Raw genomic sequence first — 24,455 nt, 5'->3', positions numbered from 1 at the left:
TGCTACGTGCTCAGTCAGGGCACGTTGCCTTCCTTTCCCGGTGGCCGGCAGCGTCGTCTGCGATGGAGTCCCTGCACACCAAGCCTGGGTGGGGATTTGCGCGCACGCCTCCTGAAAGAGTACCCTGGGAGGAGTGGTCAGGGACAGGCAGCGGAGGTTGGAGGAGGAGCCACGCCAGGTAGTGGTTCAGGAGAGGTCAGCCTCGGCCTGATGCCACCGAGAGCTCAGGAGTGTAAGTTGCACTGGAGTTTGCTTTCCACCTGGAGGAAAGGAAGGTACTGTCAGTGGTCACAGACCTTGTGGGGTGGGTAAGACTCCCAGGCAACTTGAGGCCAGGTAGCTTCAAAGCAACTCCAAGAACAAGCCTCTAGGAAGATGCACGTGTGAGCCATTGGCTGCAGCATCTTCAACAGCGGGAGGAGGGATCTGCCAGTCAGACCGCACAGGAGATCCCGGGGAGCTGGGTGGGACATGAGCAGCGGCCACAACAGCCACGAAGTGAGGAAGGCTGCGGATGGAAATGATGACCCTCAGGCTTGCCCACAAGAGCAGCTGACGTTTGTCCAGGACAGCCTGACAAAGCAGGTCTCTGGACCCCCACGCCCCACTCTCCCACCTCTCCAGGAGTGGCAACAGCCTGGCCCAAGACTGAGGCCAGCTCCCAGGGCCTGACCACTGAGTCTTCATGGATGAGGGAGAGGCCTCCTTATGGGAGGCAAGTTGCATGTCTTTATTTAATCTAGCAGGTGTCCATTTAGCATGTGTCACTGTGCTAGAAACGGAAAATACAGCAGTGAGAGAAACAAACATGGTCCCCGTCTACGATGGGGCTTTTGCTGTGGCTAGTGGAAAATAGACAAGCGGATGGTCATACAGGGAATGTAGAATTTAAATGGTGATGTGTTCTAAGAGGAAAAAACAGGAGGCTATAAAAATAGTAAGAGGGACCCTGCTTCCCATATGAGAAGTGGTGAGCAGAGCGGAACAGGGAAGAGCCTTTCTGAGGAAATTGTTGTTAAGCTGGGACCTGAAGGATGCGACTAGGGGTTAGCAATTTGCAAGGCCTGAAGTGTCAAGCACTTCCCCAGCCATGGGACTAGCAGGTGAAAAGGCCTGGTGGCAGGGAAGGTATTGTCAAGTCTGGGGAGGTGAAGAGGCCGTGGAGTGTGATAGGGGGAAGGCTAAGCCACTGACAGCCACAGAGAACCATCATGCATTTAGAATTTGCTCAGAGTGCAAGACAGTCCCTGAAAGGACAGTAACATGATCTGATTTGCATTTTTATGCATAAAAACTTTTCTGTGGGCAGGGCTATGTGTGAACTCTGTATTTTCTGCTCAATTCTGCTGTGAACCTGAAACTACTCTAAAAAAATAAAGTCTATTATTACACACACACACACACACACACACACACACACACACACACAAGACTTTTCTGGTGCAGGGAAGGAAATGGATTTATTTAGAATCTAAGAAGGGAAGGAACTAATATTTATATATGACATGAGGTGCTCTGTGAATTAACTTTACAAATATTTGTCATCTGATCCTAATGACAAGCCTTTTGGGGGGGGGGCGTGTCGCTGTCCAGTTGTTTCAGCACATTTGTTGAGAAGACTGTCATTCTCCACTGAATTGCCTTTGCACCTTGTCAACAGTGTGTGATCTCTGTGTGTATGGGCCTGTTTCTGGACTCGCTGTGCTCGTCTGTGGACGTCTTTGTCTGTTCATACACTGGTCCCACAGTGTCCCGATCACTGAGCTTTATCATGAAGTCAAGTAGTGTCAGTCTTCCAACTTTATTCTTCTCCAGAGTTATTTTGGCTTTTCTAGGTCCTTTGCGTTACCATATGCATTTTTGGATCAGCTTGTCTGATCCTACAAAAAAAAAAGCATGATGGGATTTTGATTGAGGTTGTGTTGAATCTATAGATCAATTTGGAGAGAACTGATATCTTAGTAACACTGAGTCTTGTGACCTGTGAGCACTGTATAGCCCTCCGTTTACTTAGTTATTGTTTAATTTCTTTCAGCATTACTTTTTTTACTATCAGTGTACAGATCTCGCACACCTGTCAGATTTATCTGTAAGTAGTTTGTATTTTTATGCTATTGTAAATGGTATTTTTCTCCATATAATGTAGGGCTGAAGTGGTGAGAATGGACATCTTTGTCTTTTTCCTGATCATACAAAGAATTCAGTCTTTCTTCAGTAAGTATTATGTTAGCTTAAGTTTTTCATAGACATGCTTTTTCAGCTTGAGTAAGTTACCTTCTACTCAAACTTCGCTGGGTGCCTTTATTAGGAATTTTGTCAAATACTTCTTGTGGCATCTGTCATGATGATAATACGGTTTTTCCTTTTTTCCTTTTTAGTGTGTTCATATGATGAATTACATTGTTTGATTTTTCAAAAGCTAAGCCAATCTTGCATTCCTGGGGTAAAGTCCACTTGGATATGATGTATTATACTTTTTCCATATTGTTGTATTTGACTTGCTAACATTTTGTTTACAATTTTTTACATCTTGTTCACGGGGGATATTGGTCTGCAGCGTTTTTTGTTTGTTTGTTTGTGGTAATGATTTTTGCCCCACTGTCTTCTCACTTGCATTGACTCCTATGAGAAATCTGCTGTCATCTTTATCTTTGTTCCTCTGTACAAAATACCTCTTTCTGGTTTTAAGGTTTTTCTCTTTGTCTCTGGTATTGAACAATTCGATTATGATTTAGCTTAGTACAGTTTTCTTATATTTATTGCACTTGGGGTTCATTTAGCTTCTTTGATTTTCAGGTTTATAGTTTTCATCAAATTTATTAAAAATATCAGCCATTCACTCTTCAGTTTTTTTTTTTCTGTCCCCATCTTTCTCTCCTCTGTTTCAAGGACTCCAATTCCATGTATATTAGACTGCCTGAAGTTGACCCACAGCTCACTGATGCTGTTTATTTTTTTAAATCCTTTTTATCTCTGTGTATTTAATTTTTTAATTGAAGTATGGTCAGTTTACAATGTTGTGTCAATTTCTGGTGTACAGCATAATGTTTCAGTTATACATGGACATACATATATTCATTTTCATATGCTTTTTAATTAATGGTTTCAACAAGATATTGAATATAGTTCCCTGCGCTATATAGAAGAAACTTGTATGGTGTATTTAATTTAAAATAATTTTTTTGCTATGTCTTCAAGTTCATCAGTCTTTCTTCTGCACTAATTTGGTATTAATTCCATCCTGTGATTTTTTTTAATCTTAGACATTGTAGTTTTCATGTCTACAATTTCAGTTTTTTTCAATTTTCAGGTTTTCACAGCCCCTTCTGACCTTTCAGTTGGTGCTTCCTGTGACTCCCGGCAGCCTCCTCTCATGCATGCATCAGTTAGTGCCCTGGAGCTGATTCAAGGGGAGCCCTCTGCAGATCTCTGCAGTTCTCTGTGTGGACGTCTTTCCCCTCTGGTTCTCTGTCCTGTGAATTCCAGTTACCTGGTCTTCCTGGTCTCTCAGCTCCGTTTTCTCAACTCAGGGAGTCAGCTGGGCTCAGTCTGAGTGCCCTCTGCCTGTGCCGCAGCCTGGACGTGTTCTCCAGGAGACATTGAAGGGCTCATCTTGTCTGTTCCCCATCTCAGGGATCACATCCACCACTGCTTTGTGTCCAGTGTTTTGATTACTATTGTTCTACGTATTTTGTTGGTTGCTTTGATTGTTTCAGAAGGGGAAGTAAATCTGGCCCCTGTTACTCCATCTTGGTTGGAAGCAGAAGTCCTTATAATATTCCTTTGAGTTCCTCTCCTGTCTCTGTCAGCTCTCTGCAGTTCCTTTGATGGATCTCCTGACTGTTCCCTTGGAATGTTAGATGGTTGCTTATCACACTCACCTCCTTTTTCTTTCTTTTTTTTTTTCTGTGATTTCTGGGAGAGTTTCTCAATGGTTTCTTTTAATTTAGCAATTGAGCTTTCAGCGGTATCACTTTTCACTGCCTCCATTTGGGTTTTCAATCCTGAAATCATGTGGTTCTTCTAAAACCAAACTTTCCTGGTCTCAGCTTGCTCTTTTTACTTATGAAAGATGTCCTTAAGTATAGCTGAGATTTGGTAATTCAAGATGTTGTTTTCTTTCCTGAAATACGTTTCACGGAGCAGGGTGGTACTGTTCTAGCTTTTCGGATCACTTCTTTCATTCTCATGTACCGAATCTTTTCCTGTGTTAAGCTAACCTTCCCCCACCTCACCTTTTTATTCATCCTATGTTCCCAACATTTATTAAGACTTGAAATGGTTTAGGACACTGTATATTTCTTTAAAACTTAATTTGTCTAGGTTGGGGGTCGGGGCTACAAGGCTGTGCAGGCAGAGGCGCCTGCGAGCGCTGGGCGCGGCAGCCTCAGGTTGGCAGGGGCGTGGCCCACTCCTTTAACAGGAATGCTGCTTGGAAGCAGCCTTTCCTCCTCTGTATGGGGCAGGTTGCTTGCTGTAAGTCAGCGTGATGCGAGAGCTCTCCTTCTGGCCTCTGTGTGTCCAGACCCTGCTTTCTGACCCTCTTGTCTCTTTTCTACTTTGCAGATTTGAAGGCTTCTGTTAGGGACCCCTTCACCTCCTTCCCGGGCAGCCCATTTCTTTGTACTTGTTGAGCCGTGAGGCTGCTCAGATTCATTCTCATCCCATCCTAGATGCACTGTTTCTTTCAGAAGTCCCTCCATGTTTCTGATCTGTTCAAGGCCCCTTCCACTGTTTGTCTGCATGGATGCGGATTTTCCCTGCTACTTCTGTATTTCTTTGGTCATTTGATTAGCAATTTTTGCAGGGTAGGCCAGGCACAACCTAAAACCGCCTTCTTGACCTTCTTGAACTGCATGTCAGCCTGGCGTCCTTCCGTACACCAGGAGGCCTTTCTGCAGTGGAGGACAGAGAGGAGGGTTAATCACTGACCCTCGGGCTTGCATTTCTGGCGTTTTTGTAGCATGATGCCTCAAGAGGAATGCATTCCTTTACATCACACTCCAGCATATTCTAAACAGGATGAAGCATTTGTACGTTTGCCTGCAGATTAAATAACAGAAGAGGTGCCGGCCACGGGGAAACTGTAGGGTGATGATTTTATAATGAGTAGCAGAGCCCCGGGCTGTAGCACGCGGCACTCCCGTGATTCCACGTCATGCTTGGAATGCGAGTGCTGGAGAAAGTTGTTAAGTTCTGGGTCTTTTCAAGGAGCTGTGAGAGCTGTTGTTCAGGTGGCAGAGGTGACCTGTCACCCATGCCAGAGCTCTCTGCCCCTCGGTGTGGATTTACCCTGAGTGTCTCAGTCTTGGACTTGTAGTTACGCACGAGGTGATGATCTCTCTGATGAGGTCTTTGCTGCCCTCCTTTTGCAGAGCGGTGCCTGCTCCTTGCCTCGTTAGTGGCTCATTAGCACCCTCCCCAGATCGTAGGGTGGGGAGACGGAAGGATTGACACGGAAACCAGACTGCTTGGCAGGGAGGCTCCTCCTGAGTGTCTGCAGGGCCTGTTAGCCATCCTTTGCCAGCCATAGTCGGGGGTCCGTATGAACCCTTTTGTTTATTTCGTTCTTCCACAGCCACAGGCTCGAGTCGTAACCCAAACCCCGGCCACCATCTTCCTTGGTCAGAAAAGCCAGAGGGTTCAGAGGAGGGATGTTTCCCCTCACACCTACCCCTGCTCCCCAGAAATAGTTCACTCTGTGGGTCTGCCAGGAGCACCGTTTTGCTCAGTGAACGTGACTACTGTTTCCAACAGTCGCTTCTTTCCCGTGTTGACTTAAAAAAAAAGCACAACGTCAAAGTTGAGTTACATTTTATTCAGGGACCTTACTGAGCCGTAGCCCAGGAATCAGCCTTTTCAGATAGGCCTGAGGAACTGTTCAAAGATGTAAGGGAGGAGTCAGGATATACAGGAGCTTTTGCTAAAAAGTAAAAACAAACAAACAAAACCAGAGAGCTGAACATGAAAAAATTATTGTTAATCACAAAAAACCGACATCTCACATCAATGATTGTAGTTCTTTCTTGTGTGTGGGAAGACGAAGAGTCTGGGCTCGCTGAAATTATTCCTTTACTACGTATGTATCTTAACTCTCGAGGGCCAGTGTCCTGCCCTCCTCCACCCCGAACTCCCCTCAGGGTGCACTGTTGGGTGGCTGCCAGTGACTGCTGATGGCAGGCATCACATTTGGTGATCACCCCAAAGGCAGGCTGCATTTTTTCGTCCGCACCAGCACGCTTTTTTGCTGCAGACTGAATGCTGTCCTCGGATAGCTGGGACAACGACTCTCTCTCCAAGGCTGGCGCCTCTCTTTCCCTGAGTGTCAGAGGTGGGCAGCCTTAGATATTAATGCTAATCGTGCAAGTCTTTGCTTCTAAAAATCGAAATTATGATTAGTCTTATGTTTAAAATACAAATCATATGAATTTCCCCAGGCAGTTCTGGGGCAGTTAGAAGTTTAGCTTTTACTGTATGATGTGGCCTTTGCAAAAGTATTCAGTGTTTATTGCCAACACCACCAGGGGACGGACGCGCCTATCGGAAGCGCATTTCCTAAACCTCTGGAGTCTCTGGCTCTCCTGCCCCCGTGTGAGACACAGTGGAGCAGCCCTGAAGGCTGGGCTCCTCTGTTTGCTTCTGTTCATGCCTTCCTGGCCTTCGGGGTCCTGCGGTTGGGCCCCAGCCTCTCTGCTGCTGAGCTCCAGCTGGAAAGGACTTTGCCCCATTATTGACCCCTCCCTCCCCCGTCCCACTCCTTGCTCTGATCCCTTGGCCTGGGGCACCCCTCCCCTCCAGCTCCACCTCTCTGGACCGCCAAGGCTCCTTTTAACACCACCTCTTGCAAAAACTTTTTCCTGATACCCTTCTGCACTCTCCGACCCGAAGTGCTCTCTCTGTTGCGCTCTGGGCTGCCTTTGCGCTTTGTCTGGACTTCTCCTCCAGACTTCAGCTGAGCTGATTGAATAGCTCAGTGAGAGCAGTGTCTTGATCCCTGCTAATTGTGAGCCTGCTGTAGCTCGCACTGTGCAGTTTCTGTTGAGTAGGGTCAGTTAATAGACGCTCCCCCCAACCAGACTCTAGATGCTGTTGACCTTCCATGCTCCCTCTTTTGACAATTTTATTTTGACCAAAAAAACCTCTTGCTCCGTGTGGTTTACTTCCATCTCAGGGTAATCGGGCTGCCTTTTGTCGTCCATTCCTGTCTTGGATTCACCACATGCCCACCATCCCACTCTCCCCGCCCAGGGTGAGTTGTGAGCGTCTTACGTGATACGGGAGGTCCCTGCCCAGCTTGTGGTCTAAGTGGGTAGAGTTCACCGCAGCCTGTACCTGGAGCAGGGTAAGGAAGCATTCCTCAGTTTCCGCCATTAAACCACGTGTCCTCTCTTACTAAACCCCTTCCAGAGTCAAGGGCCAGTATCCCCAGCGGATAAATAGTTGTAAACTAGCTACTAAGACACACGTAGCTTGTGCCATCCATTGGATGTCACCAGCCTTTGCCTGCCTGGATGACCATACAGAATCAGATAAGAGGTGTATTGGTTGATCAGGGGCCCAGGTTACTATGGGAAGGCCCGTGTTTACTGCCTCTGTGCTGCTGAAATGTCGGGAGCTCGGACGTTCATTGGAGCATGTGGGGATTGTAATTTGGTCACCGTACAGTCATGACAGCTCAACCTCCATGGCAGGTGGTTGTGATTCGGGACAGAGCTATTGGACACTGACCATGTGGGAGGCCCTCTGGCCTGGGGGACATTAAAAAAAAGGCAAGTCATCTGCCCAAGAAGCAGTAATGTTAGGGACAATGGTGTGCAGTGCATTCAAAGGTTCCCCAAGGTTCCCATCCTCTGGTTATTCAAACATGAATCTAGGCTGTCCTGGGAAGGGATTTTACTAATGTGATGAAAAGTCCCAAGTCGGCTGACCTTAAAAAATAAAGATTAACCAAGTAGGTCTGACCCAATCACGTAAGCCATTTAAAAGCAAGTAATTTTATCTGGCTGGTGACGGAAGGGAAAATCAGAGAGATTCAAAGCACAGAAAGAATTCAGTGTACCATTGCTGGCTTTGAAGGTGGAGTGAGAAATGCTCTGTGAATGGCCCTCCGAGAGTGACACCCCCCCCAACCCACACACACACAAAAGCCAGAAAGGAAACGGACACCCTTAGTCCAGCAACTGCAAGGAACACTCTGAATCTGCCAAGAACTTGAGTGAGCTTGGAGGTGGCTTCCTCCCAAGGACCTAGGCAAGAGCCCAGCCCAGCCAGCACCTTGATCTTGGCCTTGAGGGACCCTGAGCAGAAAACGCAGTCAGGTCCACCCAGACCTGGACCTAAAGAACTGTGCGCTGATAGATGGGTGTTGTTTGAAGCCCCTGGGTTTGTGGTGATTTGCTGTAGGGCGATGAAAAGGTATACAGGTACCATTCAGTTAGGGAGCAGAGCCTGCCCTGGGCTGCGGGGATACCCACAGGAGTAAGACAGGCTTCCTACCCTGAGAGGCTCGCAGCCTGTCAGCACCATTTATGATTGGATGCGGATTTGAAATCGTAGAGCAGTGCCGCAGACGAGATAATTATGAATGCCTTCTGGATGAGGGAAGTGTCAGGAAGAAAGGCTTCCTCTCTAGAGCAAGAATTAAGGGAAGGAGAAAGGGAAGCACTTTCGAACACATTTCGTCTCGGGACTTCACCTTCCCGTTCATCTCCAAGCGTTTGCAACGAGTCGGGGCCCTGAATCTGACTCAGGCAGTGCTCCTGGGGTAGCGGTAACCCGGCGCAGTCCGGGCCAGAGCAGCCTGAGCTCAGCCAGCCGCTCCCTCGGGCCCCCAGGGGGTTTCTTTAGAATGGAGCTCTCCCACTCTGCCCGAGCTGACGCCCCCAGCTCAGCTTGAGTGAACTTGGACTCTTGGTGAACATGTCCCGCCGAGCCAGGCCCTGCCTTGCTAGCACATCCTATTCCTCCTAGAGACTCTCAGAGAACCGCCCTCTCCCCCTGAAGTCAAAACGGAGACCTGTCCAGGAGCAGAGGAGCACAGGCGAGGGACGGGGGGCTGGGTGGCCTCAAATCTAGCCAAGTATGTCAACTTAGTTCCTCGGGTGGGAGGCATCTCACTCTGATTCCCTCAGCGATCACCTTGTAAAGGGTGACCACATGTATATAATGTGTTGTCCAGACCTGGGCACTTTGAGACAGAGAAGAGGCTCTCCTGACAACCATGCTGGGACAATAGGGAAGACCCAGGCCTGCCCCAGGCGGAACCAGCAGATGTGGTCATTCTAACCGTCCTGCCCTGAGGCGCTGCTCCTTCCATAACCCCATCCAAGTGGAGGCATAGACCCTTTCCAGCGAGTGTCCGAGGAGCAGCTGAGACAGGCTGGCATAATCTGCAGGTCTTTACTCAATCAGAAGGGAAAACTGAAAAGCGATAAACATGCACACAATAAGAATTATGAGGGGAAAACCTCACATTTTTCCAGTCTAGGTTTCTGATCCTGAAACTGCCACAGGCTGGCTACAGTCTCCTGCAGATGGCTGCCTCCTGTCCCTCTCACTGCCTGTCTGCCTCTGTGGGGTGGGTGCTGTCTCATTTTGTGCTGAGGGGAGTGGGGCCTCCAACCTCCCCAGAGCAGTCGATCCTGTGAAGAATGCGGACTCTTGTTTGAATCCTGACTCTCCATTCCCAGCTATGAGACCTATCTTGGCTGAGTTATTGAGTGTCTGTGGGCTTCAGTTTCCTCATGGGAACAATATAAGCTACCCAGCAAGGAGGGGGCTTTGCTGGGAGCTTCTGCCCCCGCTGCCAGGAATAAAGGGGTGTGCTGTTCATAGATAATTAAAAAATAACAGCAAAGCCTACTGAAAATTCATCTGCTTTTTATTATCACCCTGTACCAGCAGTTCTTGGCAACATCAATGATAAAATATTTCTCCCCTCTGAGGCTGATTGCTCCCAATACCCTTCTGTTTTCTTCACAGTCTACCTTGATACGCCACTGTGACCTTCTTCCTAGGGTCATGATGTAGATCAAATAAATTGATGCAAAGAAAATGTTTCATAGTATTTTATGATAGTACCTGGCCTGCTATATTAGTCTGGGCTGTTTGGTTGCAAGTGACAGAAACTAAAATTGAGCTAGTTTAGGCATTAAAAAGGGAAACCTATTGGCGCCAAAGGTTTGAACACTATGAGGATAGTCTTTCACCAGTTTATGTTTTCGCTATTTTCTTAGAGTCGGTTTCATTGTCTTAGATCCAGCTCTCCAGGAAGCTGGAGTCATTGCTGCTGAAAAAGCCATGCTCAGATTCTTTAAGAAAAAGAGGAGAGGGGTAGAAATGATCACAGTTTGCCTGTGGAGGGCTCTGATTGGCCTGCCTGGGTCACATCCTGGTCTTGGGATCAATCACTATGGACAGAGGAAGAGTGAGGTACAATGATTGGTCCAGCTTGTGGCAAATGTTCAGCCCTCAACCAATCACTACAGACAGAAGGTGGATGAGGTGCTATGATTGGCCCAGCTTGTGTCAAGTACCCAAGTACCCAAGTAATCACTACATCCAGAGAGGTGGGCTCTTAGAAGGTGGCAGCTCCTTGGACTTTCATAATAGAGGAGTAGCACACGAGCCTTGTGGTGGGAGAGGGTCTGGGCGGATAGAAGAACAGATGACCCCAACAACTCTGCTGCCCATCCAGAGCTCCCCTCTTCTGGTTTAAGAAGAAATAGTTTGGCTGCAGACGTAGCTCATGCCCTGGAGTCTGTTCTGGAGCAGGCCTTGTGCGCACCGCCTGGATTCCTGTGCTGTGGGGGGTGTTTGTTCCTGTGTGCACAGCTGCTGTGATGGCTGGGCTCAGCCTTTAGAGAACGAGAACACATTGTCACTAGAACAGCAACCAAAGTCTCTTCCAGCCTCTGGGCTCCCATTTCAGGGGCCACACATTTTTGGAACAACATCAGTTATTGTCCATCATGGGGCTGTTGCTTTGCTTTTGTTGCTAATCATTTTCTCTTGTTTTCCTCCCTTTTAAACCAAGATAAGATGTTTCCAGTTTTCTTAAGGATTCTTTTGATGAAATAATTCTAATTTATATTTGTGTTTCTGTTACAGCCTGGGGAGCTGTTTTATGAGCACAAAGCCTTCTTTTGTGATCTTATCCAAGACAAACCTCTGATTCTTCTTTTTTCAAAAACGTACTACTGACCAAAATAATACTTAAAAATCAACTTACTGAAAACAACTACAGAAGGGCCCTCGGCCCAGAGAAAAAGGTGCTCTATTGCTGGAATCTTTATAATCTTTCTTTTTTTTTTTTCCATTTTCAGTTTTATCAGGTAGAATTATTAGTCTGACTGCACGATACACACAACTTTGTGTGTAAATATGTACGTATATACAATATACTGCACATTTTTTTAGTTTACATATATGTTTTGATCACTGTTTCTAAGAACAGATTAGAGCTTTAGCCTTTTAAACTTACATAGTCATCAAAGGAATAAAGCCAGCCAAAAAATAAGAATCAACAGAATGTGGTAATCCTAATCATTCTTTTGCTAACGTTGGAATCAGCAAATGTTTTTTTGTAAAGGGCCAGATAGTAAATATTTTTGGTTTTGTGAGTCATATAGTGTCTTTCGCAACTACTCAGTTCTACGATTGTGGCACGGAATGGGCCATAGGCAGTAACTAAGTGAATGGCCCTGGCTGTGTTCCATTAAATATTTAAAAACCAGAGAATGAGCCAGCTTTGGGTCATAAGGTCAGAGTTTACCAACGCCTGTTCTAAAGCATCTTCTGCTTTTTAACTGTCTTTTAAAAGCTGTAGTTTAAAACTCTAAACTGTGTCCATTCTTTCCAGTATATGACTGAATATTGGTCAATATGTTGACCGCAGAGTTCACTCTTAATACCTTAAGAGCCTTAAGAATATTGTTTTCATTTGATGCAATAATTCCATTTTCAGGAATCTGTCCTAAGACAACACGGCTATTTTTTTTCCATATAGTTAATTACCATGGCATTATGTGTCATATGGAAAACCTGGGAAGAACTTAATGGCCAATGGTAAATGGTCTACTCAAAATAATATCACAGAGCCTTTCTAGTAATGTTTATGATTAAATGCTTATGAGTGTATGCTGTGACATAAAGTGGAAAAAATATATACCATGAAACCTCAGTTAACTGAAAGAAAGAGCAGGCATGCATAGAAAAAGAGTGACAGGAAGTACACCTAAATGTTAATAGTATTTGTGTATGTGTGTATGTGTTTGTGTGTGATTTTTCTAAAAAGACCACTTTAGCTTTAGAATTTTAAATATTTTAAGGACAAAAGTAGTTCTTCAAGCTTTTAGTCTGAGATAGGGTCATGTACATTATTTTAGAACCTTCCAGGATGCCTGTGTCCTTGGAGAAGCCGGGAGGTAGGGGCTGGGCTGAGTCTAAGAGAACTTCCCGGACCTGTGGCTTTCTAGCCCAGGATGGTCATCTCAGGGCTCACAAAGTGGCTGCCTGGAGCCTACCATCGCTGATACTCTAAATTTTGAAGGAGATCACTGAGCTCCTGGGAGTGAGTCTTCCAGTCCCCACATCACCTTCAAAGCAGGCACGCCTCAGCCTGTTTCCCGGTTGAGGAGACAGATGGAGCAACGAGGTGCCCTGCTCCTCTCTCACGACTGCACACACGGGGCTGGTGTCTCCCATCCTGGCCACCCTGTTCACTTTGAAATGGCATACTTCAGTTTGGGGATGTGTTATTCACTCTCTCATGATTCTCTTTGGCACATTAAATCCAGAAAAATACCTGCTTCCACAGCCGCTGGTCATGTTGGAAGATTTCTGAGGCCTCATCGGCAAAGCAGGCCGTTGTGTAACGGGAGCCCTGCCTACTCTGGAGAGTTTTCAGAGAGAAGCTCGTGGCTTCTGCACTAAAAGAAGGAAGCTGATGGGGTGGGAGGCTTCGGGGACTAGATTCGCTGAATTCAAAGAACTGGTGAAGCAGGAGGGCCAGAGTGACGGGACTAGCAGACGTGAAAGCTGTGGTCCAGGAGGGGATGTGTGAGTGTTCAGTTTCCACTGGAGCAGTTGTGGATGCCTGTGAGTCCCGGAAGCTGGTGGTAGTGATGGGGGCCGCCGTGGAGAGCTGCGGAGGGCAAGTACTGAGGTGGGATGCTAGGTGGAGCCTCCACGTGCATGCTGAAACCAGGTAGCATGATTGCAGGTCTTGGGGTGCAGAGAAGGACTGCGATGTGCTTAGTCTTCATGTGCTGATGTCTGAAAGGAAAGAGGAGGAGCCACCCGGAGGTTAGAAGACTAACAGAAGCAGAGGGGTAGCGGGTGGACAAGGCTGACGTCATGAATCTGGAAGGAGCTGGGGTTAGAGGAGAGGAGGGCTCCTGAGGACAATGGCAAGCCTGCCTCTGACCCCTGGCGTGTGGGATGTGGAGGACAAGCTTCTCGTCCAGAAGAGCTGCTGCCTGGGAAGCAGCAGGTCAGGCTGATGTGTTAGCTCAGGGGCTTCGGGAATTTCTTAAAGGAACTGAGGGTGTGGGAGTTTGTTTATTTCAGAGCGGGCATTCCGGAGGGCACCCCGGGGGAGATTAAGAGGGAGTGGAGCAGGGGGCTTAGATTGTGGGTGAAGGGGACAGAGAGGAGAGGTGACCAGAGTGGCTGGGAATTTAGGTACTGGCCAAAGGCAAGCAGGATGGGATTCATGGTGGGACCAGCCCAGTGACAGGAAGCCAAGGACTGAGTCTTCCCGACCCAGTGGATGGGGTTGGGGCTGGGGGAGACGCTGGAAGGGGTCAGCGTTGGCCTGGTTGGCTGTGTCTCTAGGCACCCGCGGGGGACCAGCCCTAGAAATGCAGACCCACGGTTCTAAGCAGACCCAAGGTTTCTGCAGGTCAGGAAAGAAGATTGAGCAGTGTAAGCAGCAGCTACATCTCCATGCTTGCTTCTCTTCCAGGGAGCCCCGGTGTAAGGAAACTCCACACCCAGTTGCCTGTGGGATGGAGAGCGGTTCCCAGTCCCCTGCACTGAGACTCACTGCCTAGGGCCGAGTTCAGCCCAGTGCCTTCATACATCCCCCCTGCTATTAAATTTGCCAAAAATCCAAGTTACATAAGCCTCTCGGGAACACACCTACTGTATAAAGTAGGGATGCTTTCCATTCCCTGGGAGTCTGGAAAGGGGTTCATTGTGCCCAAGGAAACTGGAGAAGCGCACGGAGAAATAAACGCTGAAGCAGTTGCCTCCCAGGGTCATGACAGCAGACCATGGAAATATGCTTTTTCATTTCCTCATGTTCCAGGGCTCATGTGCCTTGCAGCTGTGATTTATTTTCAGAGCACACTTTGGAATTTGACAGACGCTCACGCTGGCCTGCTTCACAGCTGAAACCATTTGCCATTTGGTAGATGATAAAGCAAGTGACAGTTTACACTAAAACAGCCATAAAAAGAAGATGTCTGGGAGTGAGACAGACAGGTGTCAAACCTGGGATGCAGACGGCACAGAACCGGCGGCCGCCTGGTGCCTCCTCCGTGGTGGGGGGTGCCAAGTTCCCCTCAGACTGCGAGGCCCGGGTGGGGCCCTCGATGGGCTTGAACTCGGGGGTACACATCCTGCTTAAAGATGAACAGATCCGTGGTGGGCATGATGGTGATTACTGGTGTCTGGAGCGTGCTGTACACCTACGGAGCCCTGGTCCACGTGGGAAGTGAGGGCCACAGTGTCCCCACTGCTGCTGCGGGAGCTGGGGACAGACAGCTGACATTGTCCACAGCTAACTTGCCCAGGGTCACACAGTAAGTGAGGGAGGCAGGATTTAAAGCTAGGTCCGTGTTCTCAGCTACTAGATTTCTAGATTGAGCAACGGAGTAGTGGCGGTGCCAATGACTAGGGTAAGGAAGTGTGGAGAAAGGGCAGCTCTGGATGCTTTGGGCAGGAAGACAAACTTGGTTTTGGATTTGTGAAGTGAGATGCCCAAGACAGTTGGACACAGAGGAGCTTCCCAGAGGTCTCGCAGGAGATGCCATCTCGGTGTCATCAGCATGTAGGGAGTGGTGGAGCCCAAAGAATCACTGAGGGTCCTAGGGAGAGTGAGGGAGAAATGGAGTCCCCTGACCAAGAGCACCAACAGCCCCGGCTGGTCTGGGCTGGGGAGAAGGAACCACCACAAGGGCTGAGAGCCAGCCAAGGAGAGGTCCCGGGGTAAGACTGTTCCAAGGAGGATGGACTGGTTGAGGTCAGGGACAAAATCAAGAGGGACTGAATAGAGTTTATTAAATGTGGCAACAGACAGGGACCCAGTGGCTGAGGCCAGAGCTGCAATGTGAGCTGTAGTGAAGGCAGGGTGCAGGGACCAAGCCATCGGGAGGACTGGGGCGTGCGGACAGGATGCTCTGACTGCAGGTGGAGAGAGAACAGGAACTTCAGGGTCAAAGAAGGTTTTTGTTTTTATTTGTTTTCCCCCCACCCCTGATGAAAGCGATTTGGTGGTGTTTGAATACTGGAAGGAGCAGGTTGTGGGGAGGGGAGAATATAGAGATAACGGTTTGGGAGGGGTCTGGCTGATGGAATAAAGCCCGTTATGGGAGGGGAGGACACGCTGAGGTTCAGATTTCTTCCTCTGAGATGAGAGCAAGGTGGGTGATAGATGCAGATGAGTGTGTAAGTGTTTTGACTTAGGAACAGAGAGATAAGGAGGTAACAATCCATTTATACTAGCATATGACTTAATGCCAATTTTGTTGAAAAGTCCTTTTAAGGATGGGTAAAAACTATTCAGTTCAACTAGCATATACAAGTGTCATGGGGGTTCCAGGACCCTCACGAATATCTAAATCCGTGGACTCTCACATCTCTCACATAAAAAGGGTGTAGTATTTGCATATAACCAACACACATCGCTCCTATACTGTAAATCATCTCTAGATTACTTACAACACCTCCATGTAATAACAGTGTAAATGCTATGTAAATAGTTGTAAATACAATGTGAATACTATGTAAATAGTTGTTTCAAGCTTTGCTTTTTGCAACTTTCTGGAATTTTTTTGCCCAAATATTTCCCATTCGTGGTTGGTTATATCTGGGAACGTGGAACCCGCGAATACAGAGGACTAAGTGTCTGCTGAACTAGGCACTGTCAGCAGTGCTAGGACACAGCATTTTTAACCTGATTCCTTTCTTCAAGATACAGACCTCAAGGTCAAGATGAATGAACGTGTAGTTAAATCATTATGATACAATGTGGAAATTGTTATAAATTTCTATTTCCTCCACCAGCCAGGGAGTAGACCTGAATCTTGCTCATATTTGCATCCCGAGCTTCACTAGATGCCTGGCTCATGAAAAGCATTGAATGAATGAGTAAATGAATGAATGAAGAAATGGACAGGAAGCTCTATGTGAAGAACCTAGAGAAGATTTCCCAGAGGTTGTAACACGTGAACTGGTCCTAAAGAAAGAGTAGAGTTCCCGAGGATAGCAGTTCACTTGGAACAGAGTGAGAATTCCTGGCAGAAAGGTCCAGATCTGCAAATGTGTGAGGGCACAAGGCACTCACAGAGATGCATGCCTGGTGAGTGCATTGGTGAGGCTGTGGTCCTGAGCTGCACTCCATACTCTGGGAAGCCGCTAACCACATCTGGTTACTGAGCACCCAAATCAGAGCTCATCAGAGTTGAGAGGGGCTCTACATGTAAAGTAGATGCCAATTTCCAAGACTTCGTATGAGAGAAGACTGTGAAATGTCCCATTCATAATCCTCTGCACAGATTGCATGTTGAAATGATAATACTCTGGATATATTAATAAAAGTAAACCTCACCTGTATCTTTCAACTTTTTAAAAAATGTTCCTGCTAGAACATTTAAAATGACATAGGTGACTCTTAGTATGTTTCTCTTGAACAGGGTAATGGGACATGTAGGGGAAGTGAGATTGGGTGGCAGGCAGGGGCCAAGTCATGAAGGTCTGTGTAAGGAGTTCCTGTAAGCAGTGCAGTTGAAGCCAAGGAGGGCAAGTCGGATATGTGTCGTCTACACAGCCGTCAGGCGTGTGAAAGAGGGACTGAGGAGAAAAGATGCTGCGGGTTCAAAGTGAGTGAGTCTCCCTTGAGGCATGATAAGCCAGCAGCAATGAACAAGGCAGACGAGATGGAGAGACAGACTGAGTGTGCAGGAGGTGAGGGACAGACATCTAGGATTCCGACTTAGATTGCTGGTTGACGGAGATCCTTTCGTCGGTACCTGGAGAGGAGCGGGTGACGTCACGCTGCCTTTGAGGTGTGCAGTCAGCTGCCGGTGGTTTAGATCTTGGTGCCTGGGGTGTAGATGTAGAGTCATTAGTGTACAGAGGTGATGATCAAAGCCTTGGAGTGGATGAAATGCATAGGGGATGCATTGCAGGGGAAGGGAAGATGGCTGAGATCGGAGCCTCGGGGGGATGAAGGGGTCAGACAAGGGGAGAGTGGAGAGTGCTTGTCAGAAGCCAAGGGCAGGGAGGATTTTTGAGAATCATTGTGCCATCGTGTAAAGTTCAGCAAAACAGTCAGATAAGACAAAGGGAAAACGTGTTTTGGATTTATAGTGAGGAAGTTGTTGGTGACCTTGGTGGACGCCGTTTCTGTGAAGTAGTCGGGGAGAAAGCCAGTTTGGAGTGACCTGAGGTGATGGAATTGGACAAAGCAGAGACAGCAAGTGTGGACTACTCTGAAGAAAACAGGGCATTTAGAATTGTGTGGATTTGATTGCTTGAAGAATGTGGGAAATTCCAAGAAACACACAACTTGCATGGCCCCACTTGTCCTCGTTGGCAGAGCTCTCCCCGCACCTGTGCCCCCCTAGTCAAAGGCAGAGGCTTAGCAGATGTCCTTCTCTCTCTCCCTCAGGCCGGATCTTGGACCTGAAGACTGGGACGGTCAAGAAGGAAGGGCAGCAGTCGTCCATGAGGATGTGCATGGGTTCCCGGCGGTCCTTCATCTGCAGGATGAGGTCTGTCTGGGGACACGTGGGCTGGGGCTGTGGTCGGGTTGCTCCCTTCTCATCTGCCGTCGAGTCCTGATGGGCTCTGCTAAGATCACATGTTCACTGCAGGGACTCATCTCCTGACTCAGCATGTGAGCCTCCAGACTTCGTGATCTGTCTTGGCAGAACCTCCCCCTTCCTACCCTTCCACCAGGTCTCATTTCCCACCACTTTCTCCCCATTCCTAGACGGGCCTCCCCTTGTCCCCTGCGTCTCAACTTTCTCGCTGTCCTTCGGGGCCCTTTACGACTCCAACCTCTCCAGGTTCTGTATTTCTCAGCGTATTTTGTGTAAGACCTACCAACTCCATACTTGCTCCTGTGGTTCCTTGTGCCGGCTCGTACATGTTAAATTCACCTTTAATTATTACATTGTTGATATTCTAAGTGCACGTGTTTTGGCTCTGTAAGTAAGTTATAATTGCCCTGAGGTTAGGGGCTTTGATTTGTGTTTACTCTTTGAGCCTCCCGAGACATCTGCGTACATTGGTTAACACATGGTTGTCAAAGAAGAGCAGAAGAGACTGCACTTCGGGGTAATCAGGGGATTGCTCTGTCTCTGAAAAACAAAGAGCTGGGATCTTGAATCCTCGGATCCAAATCCGACTTCCCTGTACCTTCAGCCCTGAGGTCCCAGAGGGCTGGGTGGCATTGGCTGCAAGACAGGAGGGACAGGACAGAGTCAGTTCTGTCTGGGGTGTGGAATCCCCAGGGCAGTAACATGAGGCCGTGCCTCCCATTTGTTCTTCTGTTCATTCATTCAGTTACTCAACAAATTTTTATTGAGGGCCCGCCGATGCCAGGTGCTTTTCAAGGCGCTGGGGGTTCAGCATTGAATAGAGCATCAAATCCCAGACCTTGTAGAACTTTATTTTAGAGCAGGGAGAGACACGATAGACAAAAGTACCAGGTAAATACATGGCACGTCACAAGGTAATAAGTGTTACGGAGCAAAATAAAGCAAATTCAAGGCGTAGGAAGTAGTTGGCGTTGTTAGTTTAATGTTATGTAGGATGGTTAAAGGAAGGCCTCATTGATAAGGTGACATCTGAGTAGAGACCTGGAGGAAGTGCGTAAATGAGACCTGGATACCTGGGGAAAGAGAACACCTGGTAGCAGGAATAGCAAGTGCAAAGGCCCTGAGGCAGGAATGCTCTTAGCATATTCAAGGAGCAGGGTGAATGGGGTGAAATAGGGGACGGATGGTACGAGATGAGCCCAAGAAGTAGAAGTATTAGATCAGACCACCCTTATAAAACTTCCACTTTTACTCTGAATGAGATAGGAGGCCACTGGAGTTTGATCATAAGTGTAATATGTTCTAAATTACCTTAAAAAAATCACTCTAGCTTTGTGTGGTGAACAAACCTGCAGGGGGAGAACAAGGGTGGACATGAGGAGGCTGTTGTAAAAAACCAGGTGAGAAACGTCATAATAGTGATTATGGTAAAATGTGCTCAGATTTTGAACGTACTTCAAAGATAGAGCCAGCCCTGTAGGGTATGAGAGAAAAGATTCAAAGGTAGATCTAAAATGTTTGCCTGCCCAACCAGAAGGAAGTTGCCATTTAGCAAGATGCAGAAGCCTGGGGGAGCTGATTTGAGGTTAGAGGGAAGTTTCAAGCGTTTGAAGACTGAGATGCCTATCAGACCTGTAAACGGAGAGGATGAGTAGACAGTTGAACATGTAATTCTGGAATTCATGGGAGAGGTTGGGGCTGAAGATAGGCGCTTGGGGACTGACATCAGTGAGATGGTATCTAAAGCCTCCAGACTGCATGAGCTCGCCTGGGAAGTGAGTGTGAATAGAGAAGAGGGCAGAGCTCCGGGCCCTGGACCACTCCTGCATCGGGGAGGCGAGGAAGAACCTGCAGAGGCTGAAAAGGAGCGGCTGGGCCGGTGTCCGTTTCTAGGAGGAAGCTATGATCCCCTGCCAAAGGCTACTGATGAGTCCCGAGTGTGAGGACTGAGGATCAGTCACTGGACCTCAGAGGGAGAACCAGCAGCAGGCTGAGACCCCCCTGCCCCAGGAGAGAAGCCTGTCCCCGCCGCCCTGGGCACATGGTCTCCCAGCCTCTTCTCCAGCACCTCTCCTGACAAGTCCACTCAAGCCCTCACCGATCTTGGTGCAGCTCCAGCGTCTCCTGCCCTCTCCAACCCTCCCCTCCTCCCTGCCAGGTGCCCGATGCTCCGATCTCAGGGCTGGGCACGGTGGAGCCGCTCACTAATGCCACTTCCTGCAGCTGTTTGCTGCTGGGACTGGGACTTGCCACTCGAGCGTCTGTTGGGTGCTATGAAGTTCCAACAATCGATGCTTTAAGATACGCTTATATTTTCACTAATGTAAAGTAACCTTTAAAGCAGCTAGACTTCTTAAACCTGTTCATCTACAGGCTAGTCCATCTCAGGGACCTGCCTCTCTAAGCTCTAGCTGGGCCCTGGGAGCCAGCAGGGGATCTGAGTGTGGCTGTCCTTTCCTCCAAGTCAGCTCCTCTCCCGGCTGAGCATCTGGAATTCTTCCGGAAGACACGGATGGAATCCCCTCCACCACCTGCCCCAGGTGGTCAGATGGTGTTGGAGTGACAGTGCGAGAGCAGCTCCACGTGACTTAGCCTTGTGTCTGCACAGACTGCCTTCCCTCTGTTCAGCCGACGGGGGCAAGCTGGGTAGTTGGACTCACATGTATTAGGGTCCATCCAGGGACAAAATGCCATCAGTTAATGTCGTCCAGCACAGCAAGGTCTTTCCTCAGTGCTCTGGTCAGTGGAATAAATGCCCATCCTAGTTTGATGGGCATTCAGTACAGCACCAGCAATGTGAATTCTTCACTGCACCATCTAAGCAGCTCCCTTGTGAGTATGTTTATTGGAAGCCTCGGGGACACGATTTCTATGAGTAGCCTCCAGTGCCATTGTCACTGTCCTATCAACCAGATGCAGGCAGTCCCCTCCCTGCCCTGGTGCCTCCCAAGACATGCTGGAGGCTGCCTTTCCCAGTGCCAGGCCCACACTACCTGGCTTGACCTGTGAGGTGAGCAGCACTGCCGTCTGCTGAGAGCGTGGCCTTGTCCTCCAAATAAAGCAGCTTAGTTTCATGAAGACACTGGGTCTGGTCTGCCAGAGGGCAGAGGGCCATGCCAGCATCCCCAGCAGCAATGTCTCGGATTCACTCTCCTATGAAAATGTGCTAGTGCTGGCAGCTGTCCCAGGTCTCAGAGTGTAACTGGGCTCTTTATCTTTGCTGTATTGAATATTAAGGCATCCAGGATATTACTTGCCGTGGAGTTGGGAAATGGAACCACATGTGAAAAGTGGACACACCAAGGAGAGGTCAGAGCTTGGCCACAGTGCAGGCTTTGGATGTTTGGAGCGTGGGATGCTGAGAGGGTCACTGAGAAGGGAGGCAGAAAAGGTGCTACCAGAGTGGGCAGCGGGATGCCGCATGCCCCCTGCTTCCCAGAGAACGACTCACTGAAAGACCTGATTCTAGACTCATCCTTCCCTCTGTCCCCACTCTGTCCTGGCATCCGCAGGCTTGCAGCTGTCTGGTCATTCCTAGTGCCAGAGCATTGCAGGGAAGGAGGGAGTTTCCACACTGTGAAGCTAAAGCCAGAGAAGATGCTTCTGTTCATCAACTGGCAACATCTGTTCTGTGTTGATGTCTCTGCTCAGGCCTGAAGAGACACTATTGCTGTCATCATCCCCTTCCCTGGTTTCCTGAAAGCCACCCAGTTACACAGAACCAATCTGCAGGACAGAGCATGGCCAGGCTCCTCCGAGAGTCCTTCTGTAGGTCTCTGGCTCCTGGGCTGGGCCCTGAGGCAGTGTGTGTGCATTGCAGAGTGGGCCGCATGTCTCTTGCCTTCAGCGACAATCAGAATTCACAGGCTTGCAAGCCTGCTTCTGCACTGTGGAAAGAAACTGGCTGTAGGACTCACCTGAACGATACCTGGTGCCCGCGCCAGGTACAGCGCACCTACTTGGCTGCAGCCCTGTGTGCTTTATAAACTTGCCTAGGTCTCCACTCATTCTAATGTATCTATCAAATCCTAGGTGTGGAAATGCTCCTTTGGACCACCTTCCTCTAAACAGAATAACCACCATGCGGAAAAGGTTCAGGTCAGTAGGCCTTTCTGATGTATGCTTTGGGGCTGTGCTGGTGGACGGCATGAATGCACTAAGCTAGGGAGCAGCTGAACTTGGCAGCTATCCCTTAGAGGCCTAACATGAAGGAGGGGCTAAGTGTACAGAAGACCAGGAGACTGTACATCAGGGTGCAGTGGCTAAGATGAAAAAGGGACGGGGGTGGATTTATTTTGGGCATTCAGACCATGTAGGAGGAGGGAAAACAGGATGGTGGGAAGTTTAAGATTCGAAAACCCAAGGCCAGCAGTAGCTTAGATACCAAAGGACTCATGGGCATCCTGGCCTCGCCCCCAAGGGCTGAAAGTGACCTCACAGACGTCCTTTGTCTAGGAACGGCCTCGGCCCTGTGAAAGAAGGAGAAGCCCAGTACGCCGTGGTCCACTGCACAGGCTACATCAAGGCTTGGCCGCCAGCAGGTAAGCGGAACCTGCACATTCACTCCCAGGGGATCGGATGCTGTTTCAGTCCCCGTGGTGTCCTGTTAGGAACGCATTCTTATAGCAAGAGACAGGAAAATACTCTCATTTTCCTTTGTAGTCGGACATAGTGATCTCTGTAACTGAAAAAAAGTCCCGCTACTTGAAACAGAAGTCTCTTAAAAAGAGCGATCCTGCAAAGGGGATTGGAGCCTCACAGGCCCTTTCTGTGGTCTGTCACCTAGAGCACTCTGCAAAGGCAGAGGGCCATTTGAAATGACAGTTGTATTCAAGCCATTAGAGAAATGCGAATCAAGACCCAGAATGAAATACCTCTTACACTCACTAGGGTTAAAATACACAGACAGTGACAAGTGCTGGTGAGGATGTGGAGCAATTGGAACCCTCGTACTTTGCTGGTGGGGATGTAGAATGGTGCCAGTGCTTTGGAAAACAGTCTGCTCCTCGAAATGCTAAAAATAGCGTTACCATATGAGTCAGCAGCTTCACGCCTATGTATATACTCAAGCTAAATGGCGGCATATGTCCACGAAGAAGATCGTACTGAATGTTCATGACAGCATTTTTCATAGTGGCCAAAGACCAGAAACAAATCACATGTGTACATCAACTGATGAGCAAGGATAAATAAAAAGTAGTGTATCCATATGATGAAATATTACTCACCAGTGAAAAGCAATGAAGTATTGATTCATGCCATAATGTGGGTGAACCTTGAAAACATCACGCTAAATGAAAGAAACCAGACACAGAAGCCCACACTACATCATTCCATGTATGTGAAATATCTAGACATTGAGACAAAAAGTAAACAAGAAATCGATTTGTGTGTGTGTGTGTGTGTGTGTGTGGTTTCCAGATGCTGGGAGGGAAGAAAAAGTTGGGAGTGATCGCTAATGGGAAAGTGTTTCTTTTCGAGGTGACAGAAACATTCTAAATTTAAAAAGCAATAATAGTTGCACAACCCACAAATCTACTAAAAACCACTGAATTGTGTGCTTTAAGATGGCAAATTTTATGGTATGTGAATTACCTCTCAATAAATCCATTGTTAAAAGAACATATGCAATGTTAAACATCTGTGGACACTTTATGGCCTGGAATGTGATCTGTCTCCGTGAAGATTCCGTGCCAGCTTGAGAGCAGTGTGGATTCTGCTGTTGTTAGATGGAGCACTCTTTAAATGTCGGTTAGGTCAAGTTGACTGACGGTGCTATTAAGGACAACTGTATCCTTATTGATTTTTACCTGCTTGACATATCAATTACTGAAGGAAGGATGTTTTAAAGTCTCCAGCTGTTGTATTGGATTTGTCTGTTTCTCCCTGCAGTTTTATCTGTCTTTGCCTCACACGTCTTAACGCTCTGTTGTTAGGTTCATACGTGTTCAGGATTATGTCTTCTTGGAGAAATGACCCCTTTGTCATTATGCAGTGCCCTTCTGTACCACTGATCAGTTTCCTTGCTCCAAATTCCGCTCTGTCTGAAATTCCTGTAGCTACCCCAGCTTCCTTTTGATTAGTGTTAGCGTGGTCTAGCTTTCTTATCCTTTAACTTTTGACCTAACTGTGTCTTTATATTTAAAGTGAGTTTCTTGTAAACGACATACAGTCGGGTCAAGTATTTTTAATCTACTTAACAATCTGTGTATTTAAATCATTCACATTTAATGTGATCATTGATATAGTTCGATGAATACCTAACATGTTTTCTATTCATTGTACTTATTCTTTGTTTCTTTTTTCTCCCTCTCTCTCACCTTCTCTAGTTTTCATTGAGCATTTTATATGATTTTCTTTTCTTTTCTCTCTCAGCGTAACAATTACATTTCTTTAAAAATATCT

At 47.8% G+C, this 24,455-nt stretch overlaps 1 protein-coding gene across 9 annotated transcripts in view; it reads left to right on the top strand.

Moving 5' to 3' along the window:
* Positions 1–24,455, top strand: part of ARNT2 (aryl hydrocarbon receptor nuclear translocator 2) — a 163,878-nt gene that overhangs the window by 73,695 nt on the left and 65,728 nt on the right. For all 9 annotated transcript variants that reach the window (XM_072950898.1, XM_072950899.1, XM_072950905.1 and 6 more), the window contains 3 exons: positions 17,897–17,999; positions 22,083–22,148; positions 22,506–22,591. In XM_072950898.1, coding sequence (XP_072806999.1) covers positions 17,897–17,999; positions 22,083–22,148; positions 22,506–22,591 — 255 coding nt within the window. The remainder of the gene's footprint in view (positions 1–17,896; positions 18,000–22,082; positions 22,149–22,505; positions 22,592–24,455) is intronic.

Source organism: Vicugna pacos, chromosome 27 (assembly GCF_048564905.1).
Source record: "Vicugna pacos chromosome 27, VicPac4, whole genome shotgun sequence".
In the NCBI taxonomy this organism is placed as follows: domain Eukaryota; kingdom Metazoa; phylum Chordata; class Mammalia; order Artiodactyla; family Camelidae; genus Vicugna; species Vicugna pacos.
The sequence above is the reverse complement of the archived record's forward strand: the minus strand, read 5'-3'. Positions and strand labels throughout refer to the sequence as shown.